This window comes from Crinia signifera, chromosome 11 (assembly GCF_055691185.1).
Source record: "Crinia signifera chromosome 11, ASM5569118v1, whole genome shotgun sequence".
NCBI classification, from domain to species: Eukaryota; Metazoa; Chordata; class Amphibia; order Anura; family Myobatrachidae; genus Crinia; species Crinia signifera.
In genome coordinates this window covers 47,808,847-47,832,345 of record NC_139227.1, presented here as the reverse complement: position 1 = coordinate 47,832,345, position 23,499 = coordinate 47,808,847, and the positions used below count along the sequence as shown (strand labels likewise).

The 23,499-nt window shown below is 48.6% G+C and overlaps 1 protein-coding gene across 2 annotated transcripts in view; it reads right to left on the bottom strand.

Moving 5' to 3' along the window:
- Positions 1–23,499, bottom strand: part of PEPD (peptidase D) — a 177,179-nt gene that overhangs the window by 25,099 nt on the left and 128,581 nt on the right. For both annotated transcript variants that reach the window (XM_083165224.1, XM_083165225.1), the window contains one exon: positions 22,711–22,788. In XM_083165224.1, the coding sequence (XP_083021350.1) occupies positions 22,711–22,788 (78 nt within the window). The remainder of the gene's footprint in view (positions 1–22,710; positions 22,789–23,499) is intronic.

The following is a 23,499-nucleotide window of genomic DNA, read 5'->3' as shown; positions in this document are numbered from 1 at the left end:
ACCTCCCCCTTCTGCAGCCTAACCCTAACCTCCCCCTTCTGCAGCCTAACCCTAACCTCCCCCTTCTGCAGCCTAACCCTAACCTCCCCCTTCTGCAGCCTAACCTCCCCTCCCTGCAGCCTTACCCTAACCTTCCCCTCCTGCAGCCTAAGCCAAACCTCCCCTCCTGCAGCCTAACCCTAACCTCCCCCTTCTGCAGCCTAACCCTAACCTCCCCTTTCTGCAGCCTAACCCTAAACCTTTCCTCCTGCAGCCTAACCCTAACCTCCCTTCCTGTAGCCTATAACCAACCCACTGCTGGCCCTGGCCTTTATCCGTGTCCCCATCTTATCTATACGGACAATCGTCAGATCGCTTTGTGCTTTATATGACATAAAAGGAAAAAAAAGCAGTTTTCTAATTCCATTAAGCTAAATATTTGAAGACTCGCTAAACACACAACATCCAGTCTCCCAATGGTAATTAAATGATAACTAGATTACATACAACAGCACAGATACTTGCTGATAAGCAGATGGAGATGGTTGTACCACAAATTAGCAATAATTGCAGAATGATTCATTAGCTGCTGATGAATGGAGCGGCACCTAATACCGTGCGCTGTACCCATTACCAGCTCTCGTGTCGCTGAGCACAGTATACCCTGCGCTCACTGATATATACACAGTACAGTGCGCACTGCAATAATGGGTGTGGCAGCAGGGGCACAAGGGTTCATATACAGAGCAAACATAAAACCGGTTAGAACGCCAATATCGGAGGGAAATATAATTACGGCTGAGGAAACGTAATCTGGGAGCCAATTTCATTATTGTATTCTCAGTCTGCAGAGATGAAATTCTCTTACAATGTATCAGTCGTGCACTGTGACCTAAACAGTATAATACGCCGAGGGTCACCCTGTCTCGATGGTTTGTGCGGGGAGCCCATCCGTGTGCAAGGAATTCGATTTTCCTGCAGTAAGCGCCTGCTGCGCGCTCAGATGCATTTCCTTTCTGTCTGTGCCCCGTACTAGAGTCCCGGAAGCCCCATGATGGAGGCCCTGCACCTGTCCCAGATTAGCAGGACAGTATTTACTCTGTCTCTCTGGTGTGTATTCTGTGACTGTCGGGATCAGTTAAAGCAGGTCCCATTCCTGGGGTAATGCAGCCGCACTTTATGTAGGGCTTAAGAAGCGCTAGTGTCACCTAAAGGACCGGGGATGTACTGTACATTCTGCTATTGCTACAGTATCAGTGCTGATGTCAGTTGCAAAAAATAGGGGCACCACGTAAGGTGTAATGATTAGCATTACTGCCTCACAGCACTGAGGTCATGGGTTCGATTCCCACCAGGGCTCTAACTGTGTGGAGTTTGTATATTCTCCCTGTGCTTGCATGGGTTTCCTTCTGGTACTCTGGTTTCCTCCCACAATCCAAAAATATACTGGTAGGCTAATTATCTCCCAACAAATTAACCCTAGAATGTCTGTGTGCATGTACATGTGGTAGGGAATACAGATTGTAAGCTCCACTGGGGCAGGGACTGATGTGATATGTGTGCGCTATATAAGAAGCTGTTAATAAATAAATATTAAATATTGCTGAAAAGGGGCAAAAACCTCAATAACCAGAAACGTTACAATCACCGTACACAAGCTTCTGGCAGAGTAACAGGATATTCCCGAATCCCCCAAATGCAGTAATATTGGAATGAATGAGACTAACGCTGCAATATTACCCAGCCAGCACGGGAAACGGTCATCTGTCAGACCACACTTAGGTCGACATTCATTAGGTCGACTAGCCCCAAGGTCGACAGGGTTAAAGGTCGACATGACTTAAGGTCGACATGGCCCAATGTCGACATGGGTTTAGGTCGACAGTCATTAGGTCGACATGAGTTTTTCACTGTTTTTTGAGCCGACATGTGCCGACAGGCGGTATTTCATGCCCTACCATCCACTAGGGCGTGGTGGGAGAATAAAATAGTGTGCCAAGCGTAGCGAGGCACCGTGCCCTAAGCATCGCGAGCGATGCGAGGGGCTGCGGTTCAACTCCAACTGTGTCCATGTCGACATTCGGGTAAAAAAACAGTGAAAAACTCACGTCGACCTAATGACGGTCGACCTAAACCCATGTCGACCTTGGTCCATGTCAACATTAAGTCATGTCGACCTTGACCCATGTCGACCTTTAACCCTGTCGACCTTCCGGGGTCGACCTAATGACTGTAGACCTAAGTCTGGTCTGACAGATGTACCGCTTCCGCCAGCACACAGAAGCGTTATCCTGCATCCCCTCTAATATAAGATACATGGAAAGGATTCCGCCCCCTGCTGTTTCATGAGGATATTACACACAACCCGATCTCACGGAGTTCTGTGACACTACAGGATCATGTCACTTCTATTAGACATCTCCTATATATTTGGCTACATCTGTCACTCAAAGTGGGTGTCTGTGTCTATAACGCTCTGTTCATGGACTTTCCTCTTAATGTGTGATTGCCTTCATCTGTGCTGAACACCTTTCTGAGAAATTAACCTGTTTAAAACAGGTGATGGCAATCATACATTAAGGGGAAGTCTAGAAACAGAGCATTGTGTCCCTCCTGGAGAGGGTCATGTTGGGAGGTATGTGACAGAGAACCAGCCCAGTGAGCCCACAGACAGTGCCAGACACAAACTGCCTTCCCATGTTGCCCAGCACTGCTACTCCACAGCCACCAGGTGAGCGCCCCCCTCCCGTGATTTGCGGCAAAACCTCCCCCCCCCGCGCCCCCCCCCTCCCGCGATTCGCGGCAAAAACACCCGCTCCCCCGCGACCCCCCCTACCGCGATTCGCAGCAAAAACACCCCCGTGACCCCCCCTCCCGCGATTCGCTGCAAAAAGAACCCCCCCACGACCCCTCCCGCGAATCGCGGCAAACCCTCCCCCGTGACACCCCCCCCCCCGATTCGCGGAAAAAACACCCCCACCGCGACCGCCCTCCCGCGATTCGCGGCAAAAAGAACCCCCCCGCGACCCCCCCTTGCACGATTGGCGGCACCCCCCCTGCGACCCCCCTCCCGCGATTCGCGGCACCCCCCCCCCCTAAATTCGCAGCAGCCCCAGGATTAAATGGCACATGCAAAACACTGACATGGCTATGGTCGACAATGAAAAAGGTTGACATGAGTTTTTGAAGATTTATTTTTAATTTTTTTAATTTTTTCATATTCATTGTCATGTGTCGACATGGACACCAATGAAGTGGCACACTTATGTCAACATTTACATATGTTGACCTTTCTGTGTTGATTTTTTCTTGTGGCGATTCGCGTCACACCCCCCCGCAACCCCCCTCCCGCGATTTGCGGCACCCCCCGTGACCCCCCACCTCCCGCAATTCGCGGCACCCACCCCCGCGACCCCCCCTCCCGCAATTCGCGGCACCCCCCCGTGATTCGCGGCAGCTCCAGAATTAAATTGCACATGGAAAACACTGACATGGCTATGGTCGACAATGAAAAAGGTTGACATGAGTTTTTGAAGTTTTTTTGTCACTTTTTGAATATTTTCATATTCATTCTCATGTGTCGACATGGACACCAATGAAGTGCCACACTTATGTCAACATTTACATGTGTTGACCTTTCTGTGTTGATTTTTTTCTTGTGGCGATTCGCGTCACACCCCCCGCAACCCCCCCTCCGGCAATTCGCGGCACCCCCCCGTGACCCCCCCCCCCCTCCCGCAATTCGCGACAACCCCCCACCGGAACCCCCATGAACCCCGCTCTCCCGCGATTCGCGGCACCCACCCCGCGCAACCCCCCCCCCTCCCGCAAATCGCGGCACCCCCCACGATTCGCGGCAGCCCCAGGATTAAATGGCACATGGAAAACACTGACATGGCTATGGTCGACAATGAAAAAGGTTGACATGAGTTTTTGAAGTTTTTTTTTTCATTTTTTGAATATTTTCATATTCATTCTCATGTGTCGACATGGACACCAATGAAGTGCCACACTTATGTTAACATTTACATGTGTTGACCTTTCTGTGTTGATTTTTTCTTGTGGCGATTTGTGTCACACCCCCCCCACCCCCCCCCCCCACAACCCCCACTCCCGCGATTCACGGCACACACACACACACCTCCCCCGCGATTCTCGGCAGCCCACCCCGTGACCCCCCCTCCCGTGATTCACAGCACACCCCCGCGACCCCCCCTCCCATGATTCGCCGCAACCCCCGCCCCGTAACCCCCCCTCCCGCGATTCGCGGCACCCACCCCCGCGACCCCCCCTCCCGCAATTCGCGGCACCCCCCCACGATTCGCGGCAGCTCCAGAATTAAATTGCACATGGAAAACACTGACATGGCTATGGTCGACAATGAAAAAGGTTGACATGAGTTTTTGAAGTTTTTTTTTTTCATTTTTTGAATGTTTTCATATTCATTCTAATGTGTTGACATGGACACCAATGAAGTGCCACACTTATGTCAACATTTACATGTGTTGACCTTTCTGTGTTGATTTTTTCTTGTGGCGATTCGCGTCACACCCCCCCACCCCCCCCGCAACCCCCACTCCCGCGATTCACGGCACACACACACCCCCCCGCGATTCTCGGCACCCCACCCCGTGACCCCCCCTTCCGTGATTCACGGCACACCCCCCGCGACCCCCCCTACCATGATTCGCCGCAACCCCCGCCCCCGTAACCCCCCTCCCGCGATTCTCTGCAATCCCTCCCCTCCCGCGATTCGCAGCATCCACCCCCCACAACCCCCCCTCCTGCAATTCGCGGCACCCCCCGCGACCCCCCCTCCTGCAATTCGCGGCACCCTCCGCGACCCCCCCTCCCGTGATTCGCGGACACCTAAGTTGCAATACAGGGCATCTTTCATACAATTATAACCATATTTCTTATATACAAACGTTCACAAATTAAGGGGGCGCAGCCCCTTACGACGGTGTGAAGAGCGCCCGTAGGGCGCGATGAATCACCTAGTGTGATATAAATGTCATTAACACATCATCTGTGTGACAGAGGATTAATATAACACGTTACATGGACAATAAAATCTTTCGGTCATGTTGCAGAGTGTAGTGATGAAGCAGATAACAGCCTGGAGGTGTCACACGTTATTGAGTCACCGCTGACAGCCTGGGACACAGACATCGGTGACGTGTGTGTATGTGACAGTGCGGTGATTCAGCAGCATACAATGTACTAGCATCTGTGGGTCAGGGCAGCGTGTGATTATTGGTTCCCCACTAGGTATCTGTGTTATCAGTGTCAGGTACTGACTTCACCCTTCACCCCAGTCACATCATGTACCCTTCCTAATACATAATGCATGGAAGCCAGTGTACCTACAACAGGACACCACCAGGGTTTGGGTAGTGAATATACAACTCCTGCTGCGCTATGTGGGTTCAGGAAAATCTGATCATTGTTCACAGCAACACAGAGTACTTCAGAGGAGTATGATAAACTTTTGGGGAGCAGTGACCTATCTACCTATAGCATACCTCCCAACACTCACGATTTCAGCGGGACAGTACCGATTACCGGGTCCTGTCCCGCTGTCCCACCCGCGGCCGGAGGTGTCCCGCTGCGGGGGGGGGGGGGGGTGTGGCAGTTGGGAGCCCCCCCCAATTTGACAGGCGCTCGCTCGGCGAAAGCTACAAAGTTGGGAGGTATGCTATAGGATTGAATCAGTGAGGACAGGGCTGCATGTGACAGGGGTAGTGACGTGATGTGAGGAGGGGAATGGAGGCAGCAAGAAGCCACAGACTGAGAGTTATATAGTGGGAGGAGCAGGGTCCCCCAGCAGCACAGAGTATATCAGGAGATGGATGATGTTTCAGTAAGGACAGGGCTGCATGTGACAGGGCAGTGACATGAAGTGAGGAGGGGAATGGAGGCAGCAGGAAGCCACAGACAGTAATATAGTGGGAGGAGCATCAACTCTATGAAAATAAAGTTGGAAGACTATATATAAGGTATGCTTTGCGTCTGGCCATCTTTTGATCTCACTATCAGGCCCATTGCATGCTGGAACTTATCCACAGATTGGCCCAAACACCAGAACATTTAACATTAAAGAACATTTAATGAATATTGAGATATTGGGCAAGGGAGATGTATACAACCAATTAACCTTAATTAACACCATGTGCAAGTATAATAAAGGAATCTACTGTACAAGTGTTATATTACAGGCAGTGATACCAGTGATGACATCAGAGCTGACCATTAATGCAGCTATTATATGAAGGTTGTAAATACGTAGAAGAGAATGTTCTGTTCCTGGGATATCCTGGCACCCTGCTCTCACCTACTCTGCGGGCTCATTGCTATGCACACTTCACAATCTTGTCAAGGAGATCTCGATTTCAAACGACAAAAAGAAAGACAGGAATGTGGCTAATCCGGTATAGAACGATAACCTCCTTTAACTCCGAGAGCAGGAAAATAATCTCTGACATAAAACCCTATTGAGCGAAGCTTTCCACAGCATCAAATATTAATCTGCAGCCGCAACGTCTTGTGCAGAAACAGGAGGAGAATAATACGTCTGCAATATTGATGAGGACAGCGAGCAGCAGGTTCCGCTAACATGTTCACAATTGTGCAGTAGTGCGGGGAGCGGAGACACATGTATGTCATTATATCGCACTAACTTGTCATATGCATCGCCACGTATGCCAACTCCCTCCTCTTCAGCTTTTTCATTGACTGTTTGTGTTGATTGGATAATGTGTTTTTCTTAAGGCCCCCATCCTAGGGACAAGTCGGACCCAATTTACCTGCGAGCCGCCCGGCAGCTCCCCGGGAGGCTCACATACAATTTGGCACTTGATGTGCCATTTTTTACATGGGATAAATCGCATGCGATTTATCCCATGTAAAAAAAAAACCCGGGGAGCTGCAGGGCGGTGAGGGTTAGTGGGGGCGGGCAGCGGCGGCCAGCGGTGGTGGGGGCGGGCGGCGGGTGCTGCTGACCTGGCCGGGCAGTGTACTTACACATAGCAGCAGCGGGGACGGGACGCGTAGTGGCGGCTATTAGATTTTTAAAATATTCGTCAAATGACCGGCCGCTCTCTGATTGGCCGGAGAGCTCTCAACCAATCAGAGAGCGGCCGGTCATTTGACAAGTATTTTAAAAATATAATAGCCGCCACTGCGCTGCCCGTCCCCGCTGCTGCTATGTATGAATGGGCAGCCTGTGATTGGCTGAGCGCTCTCTCAGCCAATTGCTGACTGGCTGAGAGAGCGCTCAGCCAATCACAGGCCGCCCATTCATTGTATGGGCTTTTTTTTTTTTTCCGTGCTGACAGCTCCCGCCGGCTCCCCCTGCCCGGCTCTATGCCGCCTGTGTCCCCCGCAGCGCCCCCAGCCCCCCCTACCGCCGCGCCGCCCCACTAGGTCCCAAGTCGGGTGGTCGGACGTGCAGCAGGTCCGACCACCCGACGCAGATCCGATGCGCACGGGACCGCGCATCGGATCTGAGGGGACATCAAAACTAGCCGATTTTGGTCCGATTTCGGCCACATCCGACTGATCTGGCTGAAATCTGACCAAAATCGGCTAGTGTATGGGGGCCTTTAATTGTAAAACAGAGACAAATAAATAAAGTGCAATGAAACAAAGCGGCGCACTGCCCGTGGATGCCCACCCCGTGCTGGGAATCTGAGAACAATAGAAGCGTTCTGTCGGTTCCTGGATTACAGGGCTAAAGCAGGCATGTCCAAATTATGGCCCTTTCAGCGTTAACTAATAGAAACACTGTGGCAAGGCATGATGGGACTTGTAGTTTCACAACAGCTGGAGGGCCATAGTTTGGACATGCCTGGTCTAAAGTGTCAATAGGTCGACATCAAAAAGTCAACATGCACAAGGTCGACAGAGACAAAAGATCTTCATAAACAAAGTCCACAAAAGGTCAACATGGAAGTGTCGACCAATACATAGGTCAACTTGACTTTTTCAGGTTTTTTGGGGGGGACTTGTTTCCCTAGCAGGGCACCCACTAAGCAAATCGCTTAGTGTGCTATTCTGCGTAGGAAAATCGACGTCCATGTTAACTGTACAGGAGTGCGTATACACTGAGATATTGCACCAAATGCGATGTGATGCGATATTAGATTGTACATGCCATGAGATGTGATGGGTGCTTACAATGAGATGTGATGGGTGCTTACAATGAGATGTGATGCTATGTGATGGGTGCTTACAATTGTAAGCACCTGCACCTACGCCATTGTTTAGCGCCAACCCCAGCATTCACGCCACCCCCAAAGCATGGTGAGTGTCCTCCGACCTTTTCATACCCCCACTATCCACACGGTGACTACAGCTGGTATTCCCCCATTCCCAGTCGGAGTCCGGGTGGATGGATATTAAAGTATGAAAAAAGTCCAAATAACGGAGAGAGAAAAACCTTTTCATGTGTCAATCATTGTCATGTTGACCTTTGTTCAATGTCGACCTACTGATTATCATCTATGTAGACATGGGGAACCTTACATCCAGATAGCGTTCTGTCGTGCCCTGTGTATCTGTACAAGAGACAGTAGTGGTGGAGCATTTCCTAACCCACCTGCATAGCCCGGAAGAGACATCCCTGATTCCAGGAGACTCTGCCAATAGCCAGGACTTGTCCCCTGACCGGCACCAGGGAGCGGCTACTGGTGCATGTGACACTGCAGGGATGTTTTTAGGGGAATGGAGAGGATTTGGGGGTGATCATCATGGAATCAGCTGGCGTAGCTCCTTTGTGCAGGATTACGTCCGTAGCTGCCATCAGAACTTTCAGGGCCCAATACAAATGACCCATGCAGACCCCCATGTCACAGGCACACATGGGATACACATCAGACATAAGCAGCCTGTCTACTCTTCCTGAATATCCAAAGCGGCTGCCGAAAATCGTGTGGTGCTCCCGGATTGATGAGCAGAGTGGTCAAGGGGTGATTCCAGGCGGCCATTGACAGGATTTGCCCTGAAATAATCATGGCACTGTGTAGCAGGGGGAGGGGCCATGATCCTGCGCTCACCCACAGAGCTGACCTAGAGGGGGCAGTGTGATATACAGAATGGGATATGAGAGAACACTCAGAATGCAGGAATTTGGCTCCACCTGTAATGTTCCTGTTGGGAGAAATGAGTAGATCTCCAGGCGAGCGCACTCTGTTCGGGGGAAGCTGCTAAATAAACACTTGAGCGGGTCTGGATTCTACACTGGAGGGAGTCATACGATGGAGTGACCGGCTCTGATATTCGCCAGCACTACATCTGGGACAACAGCAAAGAATTCTGGGAGGGAGATAGTAACAAGCTTTCAAATCAAGCTCTGGCACATAAGGGCCCAGCGTTACGCAGGTCTTACAAAGTTCAGACGCAATGCAAGAAAAATAGTACTTTGCTGAAAAACTAGTAGATATTTGGACCAGACTCACAGCAGATGTAATGGGGCAATGTCAGCAGGCCTGGGATAAATACAGATTATTACTACAGATAGACCTGATGGATCAATATTCTGCATGCATAGATTACAACCCTACAAACCACCGTTACGTCAGACGGTACAATAACGATATCGTTCAGTGACATCATCCTGTTCCTGCTCCATTCATTGACGATATAATCAGAATTTGATGAGAATTCTATGAGACCACATTCAGGTCGACAGTCATTAGGTCGACTGGCCCCAAGGTCGACATGGGCTAATGTTGACAGCCATTAGGTCGACATGAGTTTTTCACTGTTATTTGAGCTGACACGTGTCGACAGGCGGTATTTCATGCCCTACCATCCACTAGGGCGTGGTGGGAGAATAAAATAGTGTGCCGAGCGTAGCGAGGCACCGTGCCCGAAGCATAGCGAGCAATGCGAGGGACTGCGGTTCAACTCCAACTGTGTCCATGTCGACTGTGTCGACATTCGGGTCAAAAAACAGTGAAAAACTCATGTTGACCTAATGACTGTCGACCTAAACCCATGTTGACCTTAAGTCATGTCGACCTTGACCCATGTCGACATTTAACCCTGTCGACCTTGGGGACGGTCGACCTAATGACTGTAGACCTAAGTCTGGTCTGACAGATGTACTGATTCCGTACAGATGAGGGAGGACATCCTTAATCACCCGCAGGAGTGTGCATCGTTAATGATATTGAGCGTACACACTGGATGATATTACAGGTGATATCATCAGAAGAGCGTGTGTAATATAGTGTGCGCTCAGCGCTAAACAGACCATGGTCATTACCACAAGTCTTTCCATCCCGTACCTCAGGCCGGCGCGTGACCTTGCCTGAATTCTAATATACTAATTACACGGTGACTGTAATCAGCGCTGCTTTATCTTAATGACCATACATAATTAACTTTCATTTACAAAGTGGATATCTTGACAAACATTAGCACTAATTGGATTAAAGGATGTCTTGGCCGTTCCTTTTATTAGTATAACACCTTCTTCTTTTTTTTTTTTAAATGTACCCGAAGATGATTCTAGATGTAAAAAATTAAAAACAAACCCGTCCAGCATGAAAACGGTGTAATTATTAGAACGCCCTTGTGTATTAAGGTCACCCTGGAACTTGTTTGAACGAGTCACTGAAAATAATTTTGACAAACTTTTGATCTTGTGGCCCCAGAAGTGCAGAATATTCCCATATCTAATGTATACTCTATATATACACAGAATCTGATACGGGAGGTGGAACATTGCCCCTGAGAGATCTAACGGCTGCATCATGTCACCTATAGATCTGGAACGTTCATTTAATTACATTTTGTAAAATAGGCCGCAGAACAAAGCAGAGTCGTACAAATTAATTACAGCTGGATTCAGGTGTACGTGTTCTAGCAGGATCTTCCCATTGGGTAGAAAATGCAGGAAACGCATTACCCACAGTTGCGCCATTTCTATCATGTACGGCATTTACAACTGCAGCCGCTGGATTTTCCTATTCAATTGCCTGTGAGAGAAACACTGAGCCTTCTATCACGCACCCTCAGAGCAAGTCCAGTTATTCCTAAAGGGGTGTACCCACAGGATTTGGACTGAGCCCCATGTAATCACGATGTAGTTAGCGGTCAGAGATTAGACGTCTACTACATTCTGCCTTCCCCAGCCGCAGCCAATGCACAGTACAGACAGCGCCTAGTGAAAATATTCTTGCCTGCACTATCTATTTGGCCGGGCGATAGTGGCGCTGCGTAACGCTATTGCCCGCTGTGTACGCATGGGGCAATTCTGGGGTGGGGTCCTATATATTGGTTTTAATTAGGTTCCTGACATTTCTTAGACTGCATGCAGAGAAAGGTGAGACCTGCACAAATGTTTAATGGATTATCAGATGGGGGGGGGGGTGCATTTCTGGGTTGTGGGCCCCCCTGGACTGGTGTGGCTGTTTGGCCTCAGGAGCAACACAAATTAACACTTATTTTCATATTCACTTTCATCCCTATTGTGTGTTTTATTTCAATGAAATTCATTTCTCACCTTTACCTCTCACTACTTCACCTCTCTCTACTTTATCTCTCATTTTTTTTACCTCTCACTTACTTACCCCTGCTATCTTTAGCAGCCTCTCTCACTAACCTATCCTCACTTTGTTTCACTATATATTTCTTTCAGTCTTGTGTTGCCCTGGGGTCACTCGGCTGCACCGTTTTGGGGTGCCCTGTGCCCTAGATTTGTACCCCCCAAAATGTTAGGGACTTACCCGACTAATGAGGTCACCTGGACGCGGTGGGCAAGCTGTTACTTATGGCCATAAATAAGCGAAGAACCTCCCTAAAAATGCAAAATTTTATTGCATTTTTTTTTTTTAATTGGGAGTTTAATTTGTGCACCTGCACCTTTGACTTTACATGGGGCAATTCTGCCTAACCTTCTAGGCGATTTTGACGATGTAGTCACAATCGCCCGGAAGAATCGCCTCGTTTGTACTTGGCTTAAGAAATATTTTCAAGGACAAATTGTTGCAAATTGGCCGCTAGGATACCCCCCTAAGAGTAATTAAGCATTTGGAAGTATTTAATTAGCTTAATTAGTGCAATAATTAGTTGTCCCCTCCTTCTCTGCCTCCCCATCAGTCTGCCATAGTGTCTGGAGTCACTTCCTTCCTGCCCAGGACTCACCCTGGGGCTGCTGCGTCTCAGACATGGTAAGTATGCAGATGACGGTGCACCTATGCCAGGGGGGTACAGGTGATGCCATCCGGGGGAGTGAAGGGGGCATGCACAGGGGCACCTACAGCCTCCCTATTTCATATAAGGTCTGGAGCAGGGTAAGAGGATTCAGAGTCTGACACAGCCGGAACAGTCTCTCTGTAATCAGCCTGATATAGATCTGTCTACAGGACACAGCATCGGATCACTGGCGGAACCATCGGCCGCTGCGTGAGGACCCATGAGGTCACAAAAGCTTGCTGCCTCTGCTCCTATCTGCTTTTGGTTGTTAGGTCGACAAATCAATAGGTCAACCACTAATGACCGACGGGCAAAAGATCGATATTAACAAAAGGTTGACACATGAAAGGTCAACATGAGTTTTTCACGATTTTTCCCATTTTGGGGCTGACTTGGGGCGGAACACTAATTGGGAGTCCATATTAACAGACACAAAAACCTCACGGTAATTTTTTCCCGTGTCGGCCATTTCCACGTCGACCTATTGCTTGTATTGACCTTTTCCCATGTCAACCTAGTGCATGTCTATCTTTTTTCACTGTTGACCATTGATGCCGACCTAATGACTGTCGACCTAGACATGGTCAACCTAATAATCCACACCCACCTGTCCTTCATGGTCTTTAAGTCCCTGTTGCTTATTTGTGTATGTGCTCTGTAACTGGGCGCTGCGGATCCCTTGTGGCGCCATATAAATAAAGTCTAAAAAAATACTACCCGTAATCTGTCATCTTTTAGCCCAAAATAAAACTGGCTTTCGAAAACCATCTCTCGTTCCCTTTCATGCAATAAAAGCGATCACACCACTGAGTACAAACAGGATTTGTACTAATTATCCTAGCACAAGTTAATGCTACAAGCAATATATACAGCAATGTATATGGAACTAGAAAACCACTGAAGAGGATAAATGTTCATGCAGTGCCACCTTGTGGACAAATAAGTGTAATGTACAATCATCATTATGTTTCTTCTTATAGGTTTCCAGAATTTGTTGACTCCAATCATACCCAGCGCTTAAGTGTGTGTTCTCTAAATTAGCCAATCAGATCATTGGAATAATTACAACATGGCCAATCGGATTTTTGAGGAAGGCACAGCAGCAGGGGAGGACTGCAATAACTGCACAGATAATGTTAGTGAGACAGGAGAGGAGGTAATTCTACTTAAATAACAATAGGTATATGCAAATGTTATCATCTCTCCTCTCCTTAAAGTATATCTTAATGCCTTCTATTCAGTCCTGCGCCCTGCATGCCTATATAAGCTTAAATGTTTTGATCAAAATATGAAGGAATCCCCTCTATTTTATTTGCTGCATAGACAGAGGGTGACATTTAATAGGATGCGATAATATTTTTTTTTAATCAGAAATGCAGTTAATCAGATGCAAAATGCAGCAAAAACCGCACATTTTGCTGCAAATTCACACATTCTGCAGTGGCAATTTTTAGTAACGCCGGAACTCGCATCCGGATGTTTTCCCATTATAAAGTATACAAATCGCATATTTAATGAGATGCAAATTAGTGTGGCAATTTTTAGTAACGTTTTCCCAAACATACCAGGTTCTGACAGGCCAATTTGACATTTCATTTCATTGAGATCTGTGCATGGTTCTATGTTAAAATATGTGTAAAAGATACATTTTCAAAAGAGATGGCGTGGGGTCCCCCCCTCCTGAGCATAACCAGCCCCAGGCTCATTGAGCCGGACCTGGTTCCAAAAATATGGGGGACAAAAAGCGTAGGGGTCCCCCGTATTTCTGAAACCAGCCCCGGACTCTTGGACTGATCCTGGTTCCAAAAATATGGGGGGGAACTAGGGGTCTCCCGTACTTTGGAACCAGCACCGGGCTCCAACAGCCAGTGGTGTCATGCCCCAGCCAGGGGACACTTTTTACATAAGGTCCCCTGGCCATATCATGCTCACCATGGCTGGTCAGCCCTGGACAGGATACTTGGGGTAGTGGGGACCCCCCAAATAAAGGGGTTCCCCCCCAGGCTTCACCCATCCAGGACTGATGCCCAGGGCTGTCACCGGTGTCTGTGGGCGCCAGCCTGATATGGTTAAATCACCAAAAAACAACAACATTGCTTTTTACAGGCCTCCCTTGCATGCTGGGACTTGGTGAACCACAAGTCCCAGCATGCGGGGCATTAATGGTCCCCCTTGGACCACCTGTAAAAAGAATGTTAAAAAAAAAAAACACACACAGAGAAAAGTAAAAGTTTATTAAACAGACATTAATTTAACACCTATACTTACAACACCAGCCTCCAGCTCTGACTCTCTCCTCTCACCTGCAGCAGCTCACCCCATACTGACTGCGGGGTGAGCCGGCTGCCTCCGATGTACTCACAGCGGAGGATCGCGCAGTCACTGCTTTAGATGCACTCAGCCCTGATTGGCTGTAGGCATCTCCATATAATTTAACACAAAAATCGCACATGTCCTCAAATTCGCAATTTTCATGACTAAAAATTGCACTTTATCGCACGTTTTTGCCCGGAATTCTCAACTCATTAAATATGCGAATTCGCTGCAAAAAACGCCATTTTCAAAAGTGTGATAATGTGCGATTTTGGAAAGTGACTATAAATCGCATCCCATTAAATGTCGCACAGAATTTTAGCATAGAATTGTTTGCGCCGATACCAAATGTCTGCCTATTAGACCTATACACAGGCAGCGGCAGATCGAAGGTGACGGCATCACTAAAATATGACTGCCAAGATCCTTTCAGTACATGTCATGCCGACCAGATGTCCTGGATACGGCAGAGCCAGAGACGCTGTGTACCGCACACCCGTGGCATAAGGATAGAATGGGAAAGTAATGAATATACATAGACTGTGCTGCATTACGGCCAAGCTCGGCTCGCCACGCCGGATAATGCCTTAAATGCAAGTTCCTCACTTGTTGCTTAGGGACATAGGTATCAAAACTTAGAGAGAGATAAAGTACCAGCCAATCCGCTCCTAGCTGCCATGTGACAGGCTGGGAAAGGAGTTGGTACAGTATCAAAGTTTCAGGTCCCACCATGAACGGATCCTCTCAATGATTAACTGCATTAGAGTACAAGAGACACCACTTCACCGTGCCAAGGGCCTGATTCAGAGGTGATCGCTGATCAGCGACTTCGCAGATCGAATGGCTGCGCATGCATATGGGTGAATAGTGACGTCAGCGCCTGCCGCGCTCAGCCAGTCTCTGACGCAGAGGTGTGGAAGGGTCAGAGTTACTTACATTTGCACAGACAGAAAAAAAAATTGGTCACATGTGATCACACCCTGACAGCTGAAGCACTTCCGGCTCTGTTCCCGTCACATGCAACATCGCCTGTTAACATCAAATATGATGCAGTGAAAGCAAGTCACATAAACCCATTATTATTATTACTACCCTGTATTTATATGGCGCCACAAGGGGTCTGCAGCGCCCAATGACAGAGGGGAGAGGGTCCTGCTCGTCATAGCTTACACTCTATATGAGAGGGGCAGAGAGACAGGGGTGACACAGATATGGCAGGCAGCGAGCGTGGAACACAGTGTTAGGATGAGAGATGTTACTGACATCCACCTTAACCTTCCTAATACTACACCCAATAATAATAAAATAACATATAAATACTTCTGAGTCCAGTGCAGCTGCAAATATTTGATCCGTCAACATATGGATGAGCCTACTGCCCAAACAATGCCCAGCTGGGGTTGTCCGTCAAGGGTCACACACATACAGATTGCGAGTCTGCCATATCTTTCATGTATGTTCTACGCACATCTGGCCATCAGAATCACCATTTACATACAGGGAGGGGAGACCGTGCACGCTCTCCCCATAGGCCCCTACCCATATTACAGGGGTCTCCCTGTACAGTCAGCGGCACTAGTGAGATATATATATATATATATAAAACTCTGGCCATATCTGTATCGTGTGTCTATAACAGTGCCAGTTGCTTATTGTTCTGTACAATGACCCGTTTTGCGGTCAGTTATAGAGCCGCCTTATTATTACAGTAGTATTCATGACTATTGCGAGGCCTATTCAATTAGCTGCGAGGCTCCGAAGTAACCGAGCGACTGCTTATGTGCACAAATGCCACAGTTACACTAATTAAAAAGACGGCAAGCAAAAATGACTACAGCGGAGCCACAATGCTACGATCCAAGTCAATATTTGCACCCTGGGCAGCACAGCATAGCGTCGTTACCTTACTTTGTGTCGTCAGCTGAGATCTCCGGGCATGCGTCCAGTACTAAGCGGTAACTCCCAGTAGCACAGGCGGTCTCCCGTAATCCCAGACCGATGAAGACAACTCCTCACAATTACAAATATCTGGCACCAGCATTGTTATTGGTTAGAGACAATAGGGAAAGGAGGGGGGGGGGGGGGGGGGGTATTTGCCATTCCAAGCGGAACACAGAAAATAAATGCAGCCGCACTGGAAATCACATTCCAATATACACATTTAAATACAACTTCGAAATAATCTCATTAGAAGCTGCAGGCTGAGCTTTCTGCCAAAAATAGCTTGGCAGAGGGGAGACCGGGCCTTTTCCAGGCATGTTTGTCAGAAGCAATAAAAGTCTGTGACCCACTGCTTCCAACACATTGGGGGAGGCAGCGGCTGCAGTAATCAACACGATCCGCGCGCCGTTCGGCCTCAGTTACATTTTCATAAACAGCGTGTACATGTTGCTCTTGCGTCGGCGGATTAGGGGGTGTCGGCAGATGTGCGCGTCCAGCCGTAGAAATACGCTTCTTTCCTAAAGAGTTGCCATCTTCGCTTTCAGAAAACCGACACACTTACACAGCTCCGGAAGCAATGTTTTATTCTCCGTATAATAAGATTTTATTTTGCACCGTGGGTTTACCGACAAAAGGAAAATGGTAATCCTCAACCTGAATAACAGAAGATGTGATGGGGAAATGGCGGCAGATGTGCAGCGGCATCCTAACCGCCAGCAGAAATAGAAGGCGCTATTAAAGGGACATTAGACGGAAACATTTATTACAGGCTGAACAGAACCACGGTAGGTCCCAGCCTGAATGGCTTAGAACATGGTAACGTTATCTGCTGGTTCTGCGGCTGTTTTACAGACACCATTTGTAGATCTGGGGACTGTAAGTGGTCAATGCAATTAGCAGCGATCAGATGCCAGATACATGCAGTACTCACTGTGGTCTTACTCTGCACCCATATCAGAGTGCAGCTACCTGGGGACAAACACCGTTGCCACAGCACATCGCTGGCAGTGCCCATGGTCCTCAAAGCAACCAACCAGTCCAAGTTTTAAGCATAGATGGTTAAATCATGCTGACCGAGGCTATAAATGTAGTCACCTGTGCTCAAGCATGGATATCCTTAAAACCTGTTAGTGTGCATTGAGCACTTATGTTGGGAAACACTGTGCCAGTGGTGGGCAGAGGTTCTTACCCACATAGGAACCTCGCTGCCAACATGTGTTTGGGTTCAAGGACGTAATGCATCGCATAATAGGTTCCGAGATTACGGAGCTTGCTGCTAACCTTAACATGACAATCAGATATATGTAATGGAAGACCAGCATTATAAAAGGAGTAGTGCAATAAATTTAGCGCCAAACTCAAAAGGAATCACTAAGGTTATATCATCACGGAGCCGGTTACGTGACCCCTGAGAAATGATCAGGAGAGCGTGGACAGAGGAGACATGGAAGAAGGAGGTAACTATATGGGAAGTCACTGATACAGATCAGAAAGGAAGAGTATATGGATGGGTCGGCAGGTATAAGCCTCTAGATCCAAACTAGGGGACTATGTAAAAGCCGGACCCGGACTAGACTCCGGACAGGACATCAAAATCTGCAGTCCGGAGCTTGTAGGGTCCGGGGGGTGTCCTGTTCGGGGGGTGTCTTGTCCGGGGGGGTCCCTGTGATAGCTATCACCAGGGACATGGGGGAGGGGAGATTACAGCCTTACCCTGTGTGGTCCAGACCGTCCGGTTTTTGCTACATGCCCGGACCATACAGGGAGGCTTTATTATCCCCCTCCTCCTCTACCTGGTGACAGGTGTCACAGGCAGCCACCCCGGACAGGACACCCCATGGACCAGACGCTACAAGCTCCAAAATGCAGAGTTTGATGTCTGGTCCGGCGGTTTTGTCCTGGTCCGGTTTTTACCCATACCCCCAAACTAGTGTCACCTAGCTCAGTACTTTACTGCTCCCATCAAGTTCACGTGGATGGTAAAGTTCCCAAAAAGAAAATAAATTGGTTCTCGGCCACTTTTAGCTCTGGATATAGAAGGTCAAACATCAGGCTGCTCTGCGTGTATTATGGTTTGCCCCGTAACGCAGCGCTCAGCGTCGCCGAGCTTTGAAAAATTGATGTTTAGTGAATATGCCCCTGAGAGGAAATAAGGAGAAAGTGTTATACAGGAAGGGTGCTATATACACGCAATAGTCTCCCAGCAGGAGACAAAGATATCAATATAACAAGATATAACGCCCCCAAAATAAAATACAAAATAGGGCCAAACAGAAAGTGAGAAAATGGAGTGGTGCACTATCAATAGCGGCTGGCACTGGGTTGTCAGACACAAAAAGCGTATAGAAATATAAACAAAGGTGAAAGTCCAGATGAGGCAGGAGTTACCGAACGTTGCACTTTGGTTATAATTCCAAACAGAAAGTGCCCAGGGGTCTGTCTAAGGGCTCGTCCAGAATGGTCCCTCAGACAGAGGACCTCGACCAGAGGTGTCCCTCAGACAAAGGACCTCGTCCAGAGGGCTCCCTCAGACAGAGGACCTCGACCAGAGGGGTCCCTCAGACAAAGGACCTCGCCCAGAGGGCTCCCTCAGACAGAGGACCTCGCCCAGAGGGCTCCCTCAGACAGAGGACCTCGCCCAGAGGGGTCCCTCAGACAGAGGACCTCGTCCAGAGGGGTCCCTCAGACAGAGGACCTCGCCCAGAGGGGTCCCACAGACAGAGGACCCCGCCCAGAGGGGTCACTCAGACAGAGGACCCCGCCCAGAGGGGTCACTCAGACAGAGGACCCCGCCCAGAGGGGTCACTCAGACAGGGGACCTCGCCCAGAGGGGTCCCACAGACAGAGGACCTCGCCCAGAGGGGTCCCACAGACAGGGGACCCCGCCCAGAGGGCTCCCTCAGACAGAGGACCTCGCCCAGAATTGTCTCTCAGAGGAGCTTGCAGTCACTCGGCAGAGTAAATGTGAGACAGGACATACGCTGTCTATAATCTTCCACAACACAGTATTTGCATTAATAGAACCAGAATCCTTGGGGTCCCCACTGAACAGACGCGGCCCTTCCAGGGATAGCAGAACCACAGGTGATATATAATCTACTAAAGAATAATAAGTGGCAGCGTCTTATGGCGGGCATGTGAGCGGAGAACACCTTGTTTTCAAAGAGATGATGCACAGTATACCAGATAAAGCCTGGATTAGTGCGACTTATCTGTGGGCTGAACAGGCAGATAAGTAACACACACTCCGAACAACAACATCTACTTAATATTTCCTTTTATACCGTCTGTAATACTGTAGATTACATATAGAAATCTGGGTGCTGCGCAGTGCTGACACCACGAGGGGCGACGCTGCTCGTGTCAGAATTAGGTTACACAGGAATATGGGAACGCTGGATGAGGTCAGATGATCACAATGAGATATCACATTTTACACCCAATACATAACCGATTGTACAGGAAAGCTATACTAAATGTAAGATAACCATATCAGCTTCTACCAACCACCAGACGAGAGACCGGTGTCAGTACCAGGGACTGGACCACTGGGCGGCAGAAAGAAATACAAGATGCCTAGCCTCATTAGTACATGTGGCGTGGGTGTGCAGCACCGTCTCCTATACCATCCAGTGCATCCTCATTGCCATGTGATCCGGCAAATCAATGCCCCTCTATACACGAAGCGCAACCGAACTTGGCGTGAAAAATAGTCGTGAGTGCTGCATCACAGCGCGTTGTATACAGACAACGACTCGGACGCAGATGTACAAGTGACGAAACAATAAATCAGAGCAGACTCGGTGCAGGGGGGAGAAGCACATACTGTATAAAACATACATCTTTTCATGTTTTTAATATATTTAAATATGGATGGATCACCCAGAGATGGACAGCGCTGTACGCATCTGCCGCCCAGGAACCAGCATAACCCATCACTTTAATTATTGCTGGCAAGTGATCTGAAGTCAGTTAATGGAAGTTTAGTTACATGTTGCGCGGTGAGCGGCGGTGGCATTCTTAGTGGCTATTTTGCACATCTCTCACAGCAACGGTGGCACTCTAAGGGTTACGCCCCTGCACTCCTGTGAAACTAGCCAATGGCAGTCTGCCGGTGGGCTTAGAAAAAGCGTGTGATAGCATATGCTGACTCCCGGGCCCTATGCATATATCGCTGCTGATCCCTGGATCCATATAGAAACACCCCCCCCCCCCCATGGCTGCCCCCACAGTCGCGCAGTACATGGCGCTGAAAGGAGGGAGGTATGGCAATAGTGTATGAGGACACATCTGTAGTGCCAGGGAGGCATACGCTCAGAACGTGGCGGAGGTGCCGGCATCTGCATGTCGGGGTGGGGAGGGAGTTGGTGGGGGAACCATGCTGCAGCCCTTCCTTAACAATGTCCTCTGTACACACAGGACACCTGAGGACGTCCTTATCGACCTAGTTAATGAGCATACACACTACACCATGTTAACGATATTGTTATGGTCCATTTAGTTAACGGTTATCGTCTAGTGCAGTGGTAGCCAACCCTAGCCCTCGAGAGCTACCAACAGTTCACATTTTCCAGACAACCTAGCTGCTGCACAGCTGCACTCATTAATCACTGACACATTTTAAAAGATCCACAGATGGAGCTAATTAGCTCACTTGTGATTCTGTGAGGAGACCTGCAAAACATGCACTGTTGGTAGCTCTCGAGGACTAGGGTTGGCTACCCCAGGTCTAGTGTGTTTACAGTGTTGCAGAACGTGCAGAGCCTGGGACGACATTGCTGGCATCTTGCAGTAGAGGGCTCTCCATTACTGTACAAGCGACAGAGGACTGCAAACAGGCAGCAGAGAGACCGAACTGATACCCGAGCCCTTATGGGGATACTCTGTAATTAGACAACTGCTGACAACTTCCCATAGACAGCAAACATTAAGGCTCATTAGATCAGCTAGGACTGAATCCTCGGCTGGATACTAACTGCACTTCTCTGTCACTCTTTTCTTGCTGATTACCGACGCTGGTTATGCCGGCTTCTGTCGGCGCACCTACAGTGCAGTGTATTGTCTGACCAGAACCTTCGCTGACCCCCTCCCCTCGTCCTGGAAGAGATGGCCAATTAGTGCATAGTTACTGCGGCTGGAGTACATTACAGTATCTGTAATAATAATCAGGAGGCGCACTCATGGGCCGTGCTGATTGGTTGTATGTGGGCAGATAGAAGGAAGATGCTCATGGGTGAAGCTGGGAATGGTTCTGTGACCTTACCTGGGGCAAAGACCAACAGGCTGCTCCCGCCTGTATCACCACATGGGATGACAACGCTGAGGCCGGTCATATACACCACCACCCTCTGCGGCTCTCAGCTTGTGAGAGATTGGGTTTGTTTGTGCAATGCCGAAAATTCTGCAGCTGCATTTCCCACAGTGGGGAACTCTTATGTTCGCCAACAATGGGGCAGATGTATTAAGCCTTGGGAAGCGATAAAGTAGCCAGTGATAATGAAGGCGCCGATCAACTCCTAACTGCCATCTTTCAAAGCCAGCTTGTAACATGGCAGTTTGGTACTTTATCACCAGCGAATCCGGTCCCAACACTTTATCACATCACCAGGCTTAATAAATCTGCCCCAGTGTTCCGGCAGCTGAGAATTGCTGCCCTCAATACTGACCGTGTGTCTGGTGATGATAGAATCTTATATCATACGCTGTGCACCAATAGATTATAAGACACTTCCATTATCTAATGATGCTTTATGTCATGGAATAAACAGCCAATTGGAGCAAATACCAGCGAGGGCTAGAGGAAACCAGCCGCTGTGACACCCTGCAAACCTAGCTACGGCCCGCAGATGTTACCTGTGATTTCCATGATACGACAGCAGTATTAACATAGTAAACTTAAAGTGAACCCCCTGAATCGACCAATAACAACATCACCATAGGAAAAGGATCCACTGATCCCAGGAGACAGCAAATCACGATACGCACAATAATGCTGGACTGGCCATGGGCACACGAATAAACAGCTGCATTGGGGTCTGTCCAGCATTCAGAGAAAACGTACCCTCTGGTGAAGCCCCCGCACCCCCCCACCCATGCTGGGCAGGATATCTGCTCACATTGTACTGCTTGAGAGCACAATTGGTCCTCATGGTGTCCTGATGTATTATAGTATTTTACTAGCTCCAGATGCCTGTGAGGGTGCAGCATAGAATGGCAATGATAGGCCAATGGGCCGCTATCTCTCTATGGTGCAGGACTGGCAGTAAAACTCACCACATGTCTCCATCTTCCAGAGTCTTATCATTGGGGGCTCCAGCATGTCCGTAGTGAAGAACCGAAGAGTTTTCGCCGCTGGACAAGGAAAGCACAAAAACAGGGTTACAATGATAAAAACAGTTAATCCTTTGGAACGTTACACATAAAATTGAGCAACTAAAAATAATCAAGATTTTCAAACAAACCACTTAATATATTATTACTACCATCATTAAGATGTAAGGCAACACAGGGCTCCGCAGCTAGGCAGCATGGGGGGGAACTCAACATAAATGTAATAGGACATACACAGCTAACAAAGTAACCTGTTACATGAAACTAAAGTGTAGGGAGAAACCTAATCATTCAACAGTGGTAGGATAGCTGCAAGGCTGATATAGGGTAACATAGGTAGTAGTACGGTAGGTGTGCAGAGGCGTTCCTAGATATTCGTAGGCCCCATAGCAAAAGATTGTAAGGGCCCCCTATTTAGTTGGTGATAAATGTATGTAAAACATATTAGACAGCAAAGATGGCCCCCTTCAGATCTGGGCCCCATAGCAGCTACACCCCCTTGCACCTATGGTAGTTACGCCCTTGTATGAGGGGGTAGGTATTAGTGTGGGAAGTATAGGTGGGAGTAGGGGAGGTGTGAGGGCGTATTAGTGTGGGTAGTATAGGTGGGAGTAGGGTAGGTGTGAGGGTGTATTAGTGTGGGTAGTAAAGGTGGGAATAGGGTATTAGTGTGGGTAGTACAGGTGGGAGAAGGGGAGGTGTGAGGGTGTATTAGTGCGGGTAGTATAGGTG